Source organism: Sitophilus oryzae, unplaced genomic scaffold (genome assembly GCF_002938485.1).
Source record: "Sitophilus oryzae breed Bouriz unplaced genomic scaffold, Soryzae_2.0 scaffold_690_pilon_pilon, whole genome shotgun sequence".
In the NCBI taxonomy this organism is placed as follows: Eukaryota; Metazoa; Arthropoda; class Insecta; order Coleoptera; family Curculionidae; genus Sitophilus; species Sitophilus oryzae.
The window spans coordinates 746,960-761,318 of NW_022147296.1; the positions used below are offsets into that span (position 1 = coordinate 746,960).

A 14,359-nucleotide genomic window follows, 5' to 3' on the forward strand; every position below is an offset into this window, starting at 1 on the left:
TGGCGCTTACGCGGCTATTGGTTTTGGCGAGAGAGCTCGCCGCTCCAGTGTTCCCCCTCTTCCGAATCGCAAATCCGAGCGTAAAAAGATCAAAGCGGCACGCTACACTGTTCGAGCTGGTTTTTACTTAAGCTGTGGTTCAGCTTAAGGCCCAAAGCCTCATATGCCCCCAGGTATATATGTTCAGCATTTCTTGTAATTGCTGTAACGTTTTTGCAACTAGAGCACAGTCATCAGCGTATTGAAGGTCTGTGATAAATTTTATAAGCGTTTTTACCCTGAGTCTGTTTATGTTGAACAGGCCTCCGTCCATTCCTCTTTCTTATAGTTTGCTGTGCAGTTTAATAGAGAGCGCTGCCATGAATATGTTAAATAGGAGAAGCGCTGTAGTACGTTGATATTAGCATATTTAGAAAAAATAATTTATAAAGTTTTGATATGTTGAAGTTATACGTACTAAAAGGAGACTTTTTAAAATCAAAAGAGTTCCTAACTGTAAAGTGTGAACTTTACCCCCAAAAACCATCCCCAATACGCACTGCGGTGGTGCGGTGGTTTTTCTCCTTTTTCTCGAAAACCATTAGTCGAACAGAAACTTTTATTCTTGTCAAAAATATTCACTATAAAATTTGCTACAAAAAAGGTTCTATTCATCATTTATATTTATCCAATGCATTTCGAGCAATAACCGTTTGAAAAATGGAGTACAAAAAAAATACAGGTCGCCTTTCAAATTATCTCCCAATAGTCTCCCAAGGTATTTTAACGTGCTAAATATACACGCAACAGATATAATACTACATAATATAAACAAAAACATTGCCTATTCCACTAAACTAACATTCATACTTTCATCTACATATTGTCATCGTCTATGGTTTCTAGAATGTGCTCAGTATTCGAACAACTTTGCCCACGACAGGTTCCGCACATTTCATGCCGGCTTTAATGCAACTGCATCTTTTTACACAATTTTTTTTGCTGATGTTCAAATTATTTGTACTGCCATCAAAATATCTGAGAAAAATGAACAAGTTCTAGTCGTTGGATAAGATGTCGATCTTGTTGTTTTATTAGCAGCACTTTTCCCCGATGAAAAAGACATTCTTTTTCTGAAAGAAGCCATAGGTAATGTAAAACAACGAATGTATAGTTCGAGAAACTTGCAATCATCCATTATTATACGTAATTTAAAAAATTCAATTTTATTTATACACGCTATTAGCGGGTGTGACACAACATCAGGATTTTTTAGAATAAAGAAAAAGACCTTGATAATATCGTCGATATTTTTAACAACGCAAAGTCAACACCTGAAGAGTTTGAAAAAGCTGGAGAGACGTTTATACTGAAACTATACAATCTTCAATCATTTGAAGGGAGCCTTATGGTGGGTTCATACAGCCAAATAAAATAAAATAAGAATAAAATAAAATAAGAAATAAGGAATTCTTATTTGTGTGCGTTCATACAGTCAAATAAAATAAAATAAGAAATATATATTTGCTCATGCGCAGTACGATGAGGCTGGATAAAAGTTAACTTTTACGATTGTTTATAGTAATTTTACTATTTATAGTATATTTATTTATTCGTTGCCTACTATATTATACATTTTACTTATGTGAAATTAAAAAATAAATTAAATCCAAACTGAAAATATTTGTAGGTTAGAATTAAGCGTGCGCAAAGCCGTTTTCACATAAAATAAAACAAGAAGTTAAAAGATAAAGACTTCTTATTTTATTTGTTATTTTATTTGGCTGTATGAACGCATGTACGGTATCCCATATAACCAACTTTCTTATTTTATTTTATTTTATTCTTATTTTATTTTATTTGGCTGTATGAACCCACCATTAGTGAGCAAAGATACGCTTGTTTCAATAAGTTAGTCGGTCAAGCAAACAGCACGGTACTTTTATCAAAATTGCCTCCCACATCTGCTGCAGCTAGGCAATCAACAACACCCTGTCACCTTTATACAGGGTGTTTCAAAACAAATGCGAAAAACTTCAGGGGGCGATTCTTTGTTCAAAATAAAGGGTAGTTTGCTTCATAAACGTTGGGTCAAAAGTCAACCATTAGGGAGATATCGCGGTACAAAGATGGCGGAAAAATAATGATTTTATTTTTTATCTTGAAAACGAAAAGAGATAGTCTAATGAAATTTTATGGGAGCATTACTGTTATGAAAACACACTTTCTGGTAATTTTTTCACTTTTTTAAAATGAGTGGAAGGGGCTGAAATAAACTACCCTTATCATTCTTGTTAACGAAATTTAAACAAAAATCTTATCAAACACATGCAAAAAATTGATTTGGATAGCTTGGTTTATTTAGAAACTTTTTTATCTCTTGTGTTTCTTTGATAAAACTCGCCGATTTGAAATTAAAAAATAACATGTAAAGCATTACATGTCAGGATCAACAACATTTTAGATAAAGAATCTAGTGATAATAACGGTAATAATAAGAATCTAGATAATAACGTATTGCAGTAGAGTAATGTCAATAAAATAATATTAGAAACATCCTAAAAAGTGACAGCGGCCGACTAGATTTTTTCCTAAAAAAATTAGAGCAGCCCACTAGATTCTTTATCTAAAAATGTTTTTTGTCCTGATATGTAATGCTTTACATTTTATTTTTTAATTTCAAATCGGTGAGTTTTATCCAAAAAACGCAAGAGATAAAAAAGTTTCTAAACAAACTAAACTATCCAAATTAATTTTTTTGCATGTGCTTGATAAGCTTTTTTTTTAAATTCGTTAACAAGAATGATAGGGGTAGTTTATTTCAACACCTTTCACTCATTTTAAAAAAGTGAGAAAATTAGCAGAAAGTATGTTTTCATAACAGTAATACTTCCATAAAATTTCATTAGTCTATCGTTTTTCGTTTTCAAGATAAAGAATAAAAACATTATTTTTCCGCCATCTTTGTACCGCGATATATCCCTAATGGTTGACTTTTGACCCAACATTTATAAAGCAAACTACCCTTTATTTTGAACAAGGAATCACCCCCTGAAGTTTTTCGCATTTGTTTGGAAACACCCTGTATACAACAGAATCGCCCGGCCCTGCTTCAATTATGTCATTAATAACGTGCAACTGCAAACAAGATTGTGTAAAAAGATGCAGTTGCATTAAAGCCGGCATGAAATGTACAACTATGTGCGGAACCTGTCGCGTCGTGGGCAAAGTTGTTCGAATACTGAGCACATTCTAGAAACTACAGACGATGACAATATGTAGATGAAAGTATGAATGTTAGTTTAGTGGAATAGGCAATGTTTTTGTTTATATTATACAGTATTATATTTGTTGCGTGTATATTTAGCACGTTAAAATACCTTGGGAGACTATATCAAATATAATACTATATACTCCATTTTTCAAACTGTTATTGCTCAAAATGTATCGCATAAATATAAATAATGAATAAAACCTTTTTTGTAGCAAATTTTATAAGGAATATTTTCGGTAAGTATAAATTTTTTTGTGGGACCAACGGGTTCTGAGAAAAAAGCGAAAAACCAACGAAGGGTGTATTGGGGGTGGTTTTTTGGGGTGAAGCTCACATTTTAAAGTTAAGAACTCTTTTGATTTTGAAAAGTCTCCTTTTGGTGCGTCTAATCTCAACATATCAAAACTTATATATAAATTATTCGGCCATTTTAGGTCTAATATAAATATACTACTAAGATACATCCCTGCTTAAAGGCAAGCGGCCACTGCGAGCGGAACTAAACTAAACGAAGATAAGATTTGTAAAAATCAGCTTCCATACTTTTTAATGCGTCAGCGGCTACTTGAGCGAAACAAAACGAAAATATATGAACGAAGATTCGAATCGTAGTTTAGTTTTGCTCGTTTTAGTTCGTGACAGGTTCCAGCGAATTTTTCGCAGAGATTAGTTCTATGATAGCAGAGATACAATACGAAAACTTAGCTGACTACTGAGCGAATATCGTTCCCAGTGGAGTTCCCATTTAGTTACCGTTTGTTTTCTCATATTCTTAGCTTAGTTTAGTTACCCTCGCAGTGGCCGCTATTTACTATATCGCTCAGTTATCCATAATATGACACTATGAAATTTTTGGGTACTCCGAACTTTTACATAATTTCCCAAAGAGCATCTCTCTTTAGAGTCGAAGGTTACTTTAGTAGGCAAAGTCTAGGTCGGTGAATGCAACATAAAGTTGACTCTACTACTAGGTAACTGATTAACATCCTCTAGTTTAGAAAAATGGAAATTAATAAATAGTTATTTTTTACACAAGACGATAAAATGGTATTTTATCGTCGACCGAAAAGATTAATTCACGAGCGATGAAATCGCGAGTGAATAAATTTCGGGAGACGATAATGCAATTTTATCGTCGTGTATAAAACAATATTTTTTTTCCATAGCGAGTTACGTTTTAAAAAATATTCAGAAATATCAAGGAATTTATTACGAGTAGAAAAAATATTGTGCTTGGTTGGCGTTGGTTTCTATGTAATTTAACAAATAAATAAAGCTGTCTCTTTAGTTGTCAGTTTTGAGTCAATATTTTTTAATTCTCTTTCGTGTCGATTGCTGATTGAATTGGAGCTAGAAATGGCTCAAAACGAAATAAGTAAATTACCAACAGATATTGAGGCTGAGGCGACAAACGCCATATCCAAACTACTTCCATTTAAATCCCGAATAACTTATGAAAAGGTATACAAAAATTTTCAGAAATGGAAGCAATTAAAAAACGCGCGAGAAGAAATAAAGTTTTAAATCTATCCTCACTGTTAAAGTATCATTTAATCTATTATGTCTACTATCTATTTTATCTACTATTTTTATAGATATAAGACAATTTCAACAGTTGCTATGGAAAAAATAAAACTATATTAAACAGAGGTACTTTAAAAAATGACGTTGCAATTACCTGCAGCTTTGCGGCGTTTTTCTATACGTAATTATCTTTCGATGATGCTTGAGGTGAAGAAACTGTTTATGAGTCAATGGAATCGACCGGTTGTAGATGGTCTGGGCGGAAATCGCCTTCATTAATATTCAGTCTGGTGCAGTTTGTTATCCCGGTATGTCGATAAAGAGCTTTCGAAGAGGACGTTGACGGTAATTTCTTTTCAAGCTTCGAGTGGCAATTAATTTCAATGGACATTCGAAGAAAGGAAGAGATTATTGACAATTCTGGTTTGTTTTAGGAATAGAGTAGTTCTTTGGTAGTTCCCACGAGATATGACGATATAAAGTGTGACAGTTTATATTCTAGATTTAGATTCAACAAATCTATTTCTTGGATGCAATGCAATGGTGAAAATATTAAAAATGTATAACTTTATAAAATTAAAGCTTATGGAAATTGTTTGTTTTAAAGAAGACACGATTCTGAAAATCGTTTTAACCGATTATTTCATCTAAATATTTGTTATTTCTATAAATAATAAATAATTTTTTGTAATTTAATCGTTACGATCGAAAAAAAGGGTGTTTGAGGTTTAAGAAGTTACTATAAGTGCTACATTTTTTAATGCTAAAATAGTGTCGATACATTCATCAGGGACGTACATATGGGTTATCGCTGGAATATTTTTCGAAAAAAAAACATGTGCGATACTGACTTTTTTCCTTTAATAGCAAAATTGTATAGGCCGTTAAAAGTTATATCTTGATATTTTGTCGATCTCGACCTCTATGATGAGATAAAGGCAATTTTATTAATTTCAATTTATAAAATAAAATAAAAATAAAATTAATAAACTATTTATTTTATCTAATTTAATATTATTAAATATTACTACTATTAGTCCTAAAGCAAACTGAAATAAAAAAAAATTGGCGCCGGGAGGCACGTATAGCCGCCCATACTAAAATATGTTAATAAAATGTTGGTAGGCAGTTCTTTTAGTTTCAAAGTAAAGGAATTTTTCCAATTTTTTTTATCTCAAAAACTGCGACTTTGACTGATTTTGATGTTATTACAAATTTTGTAACAAATATTATTCCTAATCTTAAATTGAAAACAGCGTTTCGCTAGCTACTGTAATTTTGGAGTTAAGCTTTTTTAAAATTTTTAACCCCCTCCCATACCCCCTTACTTTCCCCCCACCCCCCACCAAAAACTAATGGCCAGATTCTCGGGTGCCACAGTATTTTTGTGAAAAATTTGGTTAAAATCGGTTTAACGGTTTTTGAGTTATCGTGTTACAGACGGACAGACAGACAGACAGACAGACACCATGAAAATATTTTGTATTTAGGTCATTTATGACCCATATAACTCATTTTGAGTGAAATAAAAAAAACTTTTTTTTTGCCGATCTTAATAGCCCACCATACCTGTTGGTATGGTCGGGTAAAAAATAATAAAATTTAAGATAATTATAAAAAATCTAATTTTAAAAAGGTTTAACATCCTGTAATTTTAAAACTATGCATTTCCACACCCATATTTATAGGAACTTTCTTTTTCATATTTTTTTGAAGAGGAATCAATGGTTACTTATTTAAAACTTTCGCAAATTAATGATATTCATTTTTTTAAAGGTTGCTATTAGACCTGAATCAAAGCAAATTAATAAAATTGCGTTTATCTCATCAAGGAAGCCGAAATCGACAAAATAGCAAGAGACAACTTTTAATCGGTATTAAATGGCTTACACTATTTCGCTACCAACAGTAGAGAAGTCAGTGGCGTACATGCTTTTTGTGGAAAAATATTCCAGTGATATGCGCGTCCTTGGTGAATATGTTGACACGTTTTAAGCATTAAAATATATCGCATTTATAGTAACATTTACCTTACAAGTATACAAATCAAATCATAATCCTAAAAGTCCTAAAGTAGAAGTAAAAAACCCTAAGAAAATCTGTTCTTTAAGAGAAAAATATAACTTAAGCAATATAAACATGTAAATAAACAAATTGTAATAGTTTTACCATTATATATACATAAAATTTTATGTACCTATATTTTATCACATACTAAACCAATGAATACAGAACAACAAATAAAGAATGTAATATACCAAATACCATGTGAATGCGATAAAGTTTACATTGGTGAAACATCTAGACCCTTAAATGTTAGAATTAAAGAACATAAAGATTATTTAAGAAAGAGAGATTTTCACAAACCTAAGATTTGTCAGCATTCATGGGACACAGGGCACAGAATAAATTTTAATAACGCCAAAATTATAATGAAAGAAGCGATAGGCTCTAACAGAAAAATAAAAGAGGTTTTTTAATACAATCTAATAAAAATAAATATATTGCTCATACATCTGTAGATGTTAGTAATGTATGGCAATAGCTTTTTTGATTTTAAAGAACATAACATAAATAAACATAACATACGTGAAATTTAAAAATAATCATACAGAAAGTTTGAGGCTTTTTGGTTTTCCTTTATTAAGTAATTGTTATCAGGTAGTAATTGTTAATTTTTGAAATTTAACCTGATATAATGTCATTTTAACAGAACGTCAACGGTTTCTTGTAGACGTATCTGTTTTTATAAAACTAAAGTGTTCTCGAATAGTTGAATTTAAATATTTTAAATAGTTTTTTTCGTTATTCTTTTAATTTTTTTTGCTTCCGACGACGGAAGCATGGGCGCCGGAAGGATGAAATTTAGGGGGGGGAAGGTAAAAATGAATAAAAAATTGACATTTTTGGTAATTATTGGGAAAACTGGAAATCGTCCGATTTTCATCAAAATTGGTATACACCCTATTTTGAAGTCGTAGATTACGAATCTGAATTACGATCTTTTTTCTTGGCGGTCTCTTACCGTTTTTCAGAAAAACGGAAAATAATTTCAATATCGAATTTTTCTTAATTTCTCATATTTTTAAGGTTTTCTAGCACATATTTTGTTAGGTATTCAATAATCAATAATGTTTTTGCTATTTTCTGTTACTTTTTTAACCAATTCTATGCATAATTGAGGAAAATTTGCTAAAATAAATTTGTAAACAATCTGAAAATGTTAGATTACAGCTTTTTTCGGGTTCTTGTTATTACCGATTCTGAACCGTCCAAGAACTCTGCAGCGCATGCGCAAACGAAATAATGTCTTTATATTTCCTTCTGCGCATACGCATCACAGTTCTAGGACGGTTCAGAATCGGTAATAAGAGAAACCCGAAGTAAGTTTATGTGTTTCTGGCATTTAAAGCAACGTTGCCAATGCTAAACCTAAATTTAGCGTGTTTTTTCGTTCATTCTGGAATTACGAAAGGCGGTCGCCAGAAGAACGGCTCCTTCCCATAACTGCTATTTTACCAACGAGATCTGACTATTTATACCCACGAAGTTGAACGAAAGAGTTTTGATTGCATTGGTTACAACTTCCATGCAGAGGGTGTTAATCTTTTGTTGTTATATTATTAGATTAACTAAAAAAAGATTAACCCCCTCCGCAAAGAAGTTAAAACCAATGCAATCAAAACTCTTCCGCGTAATTTTGTGGATATAGGTGGGTCAAAATCACGAAGGTGCGAAATTCGCTTCGCCACAGTATAATTTGCAAAAATCGCATAGTTATTGAATAACTAAATTTTGATAAAAATTTAATTTATTCGTTTTATCTGTACATTATTTAATATACTTTAAATGTAAATAATATTTAAAGTTATTTCAAGTTATGTACATAAAAAGTCATTTCGAGAACGCATCCTAAAGTAACGATCCCTAGAAACAAGTACTAAGAACGCCTATCAATTAAACAATATTACATATATTCATAACTTATGATCGAATAGTTTTATCTTATATTAACATTTTACAATAAAAATACAAACATCATTTTTTTTCCAATATATAGAAGGAAAAATATTTTGTCCGGAAGTAATTGCATCATTTCAGTGAACGCAGTTTTAACTAGCTAAAAATAATTTATTAAGAACGCTGGGGGTTGGCGCTGGTGTGCAGTCTTTGTATATGGCGATAATCAAGGCGGCTGTCGCGTGTATTTATAGTGAATATTAATAAAAATTAGTGGTAAGTATCTTCTTATTTATTATTTATTGAGCGTACATCAATAGTTCATCATCCCGGGAATGCCTGTATTAGTTTGCAATATCAGAAAAATGATTATTTCAATGAAGTATAGCAAAAGTAACCTCAAATATTTTATGATAACTGTCTCAGATGGCGTATATGATGGCTGCCGTTAATAGAAAACGCATTTTTATTTGAAAACGTCATTTCGTGAACGATCATTTTGGGAACGTTCCCGGACATGATGATGCGTTCCCAACATGATTATGACGTTCTCGGAATGACAGATTCATTCAATTCGGAACAATATTGTAATGAAATTACTTGAAAATGATATTTTACTTTAATGATATTTTTTGTAGCAATATGGAGTCGGACAAGACCGAAATAATGAAAAAAAAACTCAAAAAAACAACTAAAAAAAATAGTGCAGCCTACTTGCGGCAAAGAGAACACGCTAACGCTCGAAACAGAAAGTTTTTAGATAAGATGACAGATGAACAGCGAGAGATTAAGAGGGCTAAAGACAGAGCATACTATCAAAAGAAAAAAGCAGAAAAGAAAGTGAAGAATATTGCTGAAATGACAGAGCGGGAGAAACGAAAGCAAAGAAAAGAATGGAAAAAATCTTCGAAAAAATACAGGAAAAAGAAAAAAGCTTTAACAAACATAATAAACAATACACCGCCACACTCAGATGATGATTTGGGAGCCACTTCTTCAATAAGAAAACAAGTAGGAAGAAAAATAGTTCGAAAAGATAGAGCCAAAGCATACCGTAAAATTAAAAAGCAAAAAGAAACTATTGTCCAAATGAAACGTAAAATTGAGTCTTTAAAGAGAAAACTAAAAAGAAAACAGGCAAAACTAAAACCTATATCTTTAACACCCAACAGCAAAGTAGATGCCCTAATAAAAGATATTGATGTGCCTCCTGAAGTACGCAAAAATCTTTTATTTTGTGAAGCATTAACTACACAATTACAAGACAAGTCAGATACATTACAAAAAAATTCCAAAGAAAGGGAAGTCTTCCAAAAGTGTGTCAGTGGCAAAATACTGAGAAAGTACAAATTACTCCACATGGCTAAGACATTTTTACCGAAGGAGAAGAATAATTCATTGATTTTGGAATCTGATACCAAAGTACGCGAAATCATTTTAAAGCCAGAAGTACGCCGAAAGATTATAGACTTCTTTGAAAGAGATGACGTTAGTAGGATGAGCCCAGGTAAAAAAGATTTCGTTATAAAAGGTGGTGTTAAGAAACAAAAACGTATCCTTTTATACACGGTTAAAGCACTGACATCGAAATTCATTACAGAGACGGGGGTTAATTTATCTTATGCGACATTACTTAGAGCAATGCCGTTTTGGGTAGTAGCCCCAAAGTTCAAGGACCGCGAAACTTGTTTGTGTATCAAACATGAAAACTTTGAATTAAAAATTAATAAATTAAAAAGTCTACAACTGCTTAATCATGGTAGAATAGAAAAGATTCTGGAGGAGTACAGTTGCGACGTAACTTCGTACGACTGCATGAACGGTTTGTGTGACAAATGTAAAACTCAGTCGTTGGAGCCGTGTAATAATATAGATTCTGTGACATATTTTCAATGGAAGACTGTAAGAGAAGATAAAATTGTAAAAGGTGAAAACAAGATATTTAAAATCACAAAAAAGCTAGCAATTTCGAGCACAGTCAAAGATTTAAAATTGGCCTTTGTTGAAGAGATTCCACTAATGAAAAAACACATCTATGGCATTTACAGTTATAACAAAATGAAAAAAGAGTTGAAAGAAAATTTGACTGAAACAGAGATATTGGTACAGATAGATTTCTCAGAGAATTACACAACTAAGTATGCGAATGAAATCAGTCCACACATTTTGCCAAACATCAATTATCTATTCATACAGGCGTATATTATTTTCGTAATGTGGATAGAACTTTGACATCAAGATCTTTTGCTACAGTAAGTGAAAATTTAGACCATAAAGCCTATGCAGTTTGGGCACATATGAAACCGATACTCACATTAATTTTAGAAAATAAAAACATTAACACTCTTCACATATATTCTGACGGACCTACATCACAATATCGTAACCGTACCAACATAAACCTCTGGCTACAAACCCTGATCAATGACTACAAACAAATAGCAAAAGCATCTTGGACATTCAGTGAACCTGGACATGGCAAAGGACCCATGGATGGTGTAGGTGGCTATCTTAAGAGAACTGCAGATAGTCATGTATTAATGGGAAAAGATATTAAAACGGCCTCAGACTTTGCTGATTTGTTCACAGATTCTGCTATCCAATTAAAAGTGATTTCTGATGACGATATAACTAACATAAAAAACTTAGTCCCGAAAACTTTAGATTCCATACCAGGTATTATGAATATTACAAAAATTATCTGGCAAAAAGGAACAGAAGTTATTGTACAAGTGTATCGACATGACCGTTTTCTCAAGGAGTTAAAACTATCCATGGTTTCTAATAATTTAAATGCGACCTCAGTTCAAACCAAGACCGCTTGTATATCTTCGATATTATCTTCTGAACTTATAGAAGATCCCATAGATGTAGATGATTTAGGAGACCTTTTGAAAGTCAAGAAGAGATATAACATTTATAAATCTATTTATGATTCATCTTCATCCGATGAAGACGATTTATTGACTATTTCAGCTCGTCAGCAGACTGAAAGAGATGCATACAACAATGTTCAAGCTGGCACATCTTACGGGCAAGAAAACTTACATCCAAATTTAATATTATCTGGGACATTTCTATTAATTAAAGTACCTACTCAAAATAAGAAACTTATTTACAGATATGTTGCCACTTGTCAGACAGGTGTTGATAATGATGATGGGGAAATCCTAGTAACTTTCTTGAGATCTGTGCGTAACAGTAGCAGAAAGTTTAAACTACGAAAAAATGATGTGTCTTATATTACCTTTGACCAAATAATAACTATTATTCCAAAGCCACGAATGAAGGTAGAGCATAACCAAGAGTATTATTACTACGATAAGGATGTTGATATTTTTGAAAAATTCTAATGTTTTTGTTACTACAAATACAATTTGTTACTAGAAATACCAATAATATCAAAAATAAATAACTAAATAAATTACATTGATGATTCATTATTTCAAATATCCCTTTTATACTTCCATGCATCGATTTATACCATATTTGCTTTCATTGTAATACTATTACCGTCGTTCAGGAAATAGCTACGTCATTCCGAAAACACGTGATTATTTTCGGGAACACTACTAAATTAAGGAAAACTTAGATCATTTTTTAATATATTCCTAATAAAAGATTATAATTCATTAATAAAACTTAATTCTGTGTATGTAAAGTAAATTTTATTAAGGAATTCATTTGGTATTTTAACAAAACTAAAATTGTATACTTAAAAATAGTAACTTATCTCAAATGTAGACGTATTTTTCTTCTTACCGTTTTACTATTACTATATTACACGTTTTGTTTAATTTGATTTTAATAAACTTTTAGGTGTGTCACTGTATAACGAAAATAAAAACTATTTATATTTTTTTTGACATTTCATGAATTTTATAAAAACGTTCACGAAATGACTGATTCTCCTATTCACTCTCCTTAAAAACCATATTTCAAAAAAAGTATATTATTCTGTGCTTGCACTATTGCAGTAACAATTCTACAGAAGTTTATCGACAATTTCAGCTAATTTACATAATTCTAGTTTATGACATTTTTTATTACAAAATCAAATTTGAAATTTTCCACCTTGGTGATTTTGACCCAGGTGTATATTTAATTATTGTCGATCTCATAATAGGTAATTTAATTAAAATCCCTAATCACCCGAAAAAATAGAAGATATGGCAACGTTGTACATTTTCAAATTTCTAGATTAGGTCTAGAATATATTTGTCTCTCTTATTACATAGGAGAGAGAAAGAAGGATATATCAAATGTCAAACTTCCATCTGGTCTCAATTTTCTTTGCTATTTTGTTAAGAAAAGTGTTTTTTTCAGTAAAATGTTGGACACTTTTCTATCCCCAATCAAGTGTGGCTTTTAGAAAAACTATAATATAATGAAAATATAGTGAAATTATTACTTTATAGTGCCGAAATTAAGAAAAATTCAATGTTGAAATAATTTTCCGTTTTTCTGAAAAACGGTAAGAGACCGCCAAGAAAAAAATAGATTCGTAATCTACGACCTCAAAATAGTGTGTATACCAATTTTGGTGAAAATCGGACGATTTCCAGTTTTCCCAATAATTACCACATTTTTTATTATTTTATAGGTAACACCTAACAATTTCATAATAATGATTATTTTTTTTACAGATGGATGTAAGAAGATAGCTTTTATTTTTATTGTTTCAGTGATCCAGGGGGGGGGGCAAATGCCCCCCCTGTCCGGCGCCCATGGACGGAAGGGATAAACTTTCCGAAACGTTAAGCAATTTTTCTTTGTTAGGCAAATTTGTATAACAGTAAACATAACTTCTGACAAGCAGTTTCCGTTTAGGTTTAATGCAGAAGTGTTTACAAAAAATAACTATTTTATTTTGTAGATTTTCTTGCAGTGCAGTGGCGAAATACCCATATAGGATTTTTTGGCGAGATGAATCCTCCACATAGATATAGACATTTTTTTTATAAAATTTTATGTATTAATTTCAGTGTATAGCTGAAATTCTAACGACCAAATCAAACAAGGAAGAATGAAAAACAAATAGACTAGTCACATTACATTCTCAACTATAACTTATTAAATGGCTAGTTCTATTCTATTTCATTCTATTTTCACTGTTATTTTTTTTTTGTAATTAAAAAAATTAGTTTTTGGTTATGTTTTTGTTAATTCTCCACCGGAAACTCAAATTCACAACAATTCTGTACCCATAGTTAAACACTTTAAAAATAATGTTTCCATTCTTTTTTTCTTATACAGGGTGACCCAGAAATTTGTGCAAGTTTTTTACCCCAGAAAGACGCCCATGAGGTTTTTTTGCGGAAAAAATGTTGAAAATATATACTAATATACAGGGTTGTCCGAATTGTATTCCGGAAACTTCGACAGCATATTCTGCAGATAAAAATAAGTATAAAAGTTCGTATAAATGTATGTCCTAAAATGCTTAGTTTCGGAGACACAGGGTGTAGAAGTTTCATTTTTATTTCGATTTTTTCCAAATAATTTCTGAAGTAACGTCAATATTTGGATGAAAATTGGTATCTGGGAGTATTGTGACACAATCATATAAAATGTGAATTAACGAAATGTGATATATCTCCTTATGATATATCGGGAATATCC

At 31.5% G+C, this 14,359-nt stretch overlaps 1 protein-coding gene across 1 annotated transcript; it reads left to right on the forward strand.

Moving 5' to 3' along the window:
- Positions 1-8,933: 8,933 nt before the first annotated feature.
- Positions 8,934-13,767, forward strand: LOC115888204. Its single transcript, XM_030907838.1, has 4 exons — positions 8,934-9,013; positions 9,376-10,875; positions 10,962-11,910; positions 13,723-13,767. The coding sequence occupies exons 2-4, from the start codon at positions 9,380-9,382 to the stop codon at positions 13,765-13,767; spliced, it is 2,490 nt and encodes an 829-aa protein (XP_030763698.1). The 5' UTR covers positions 8,934-9,013; positions 9,376-9,379.
- The last annotated feature ends 592 nt before the right edge of the window (positions 13,768-14,359 follow it).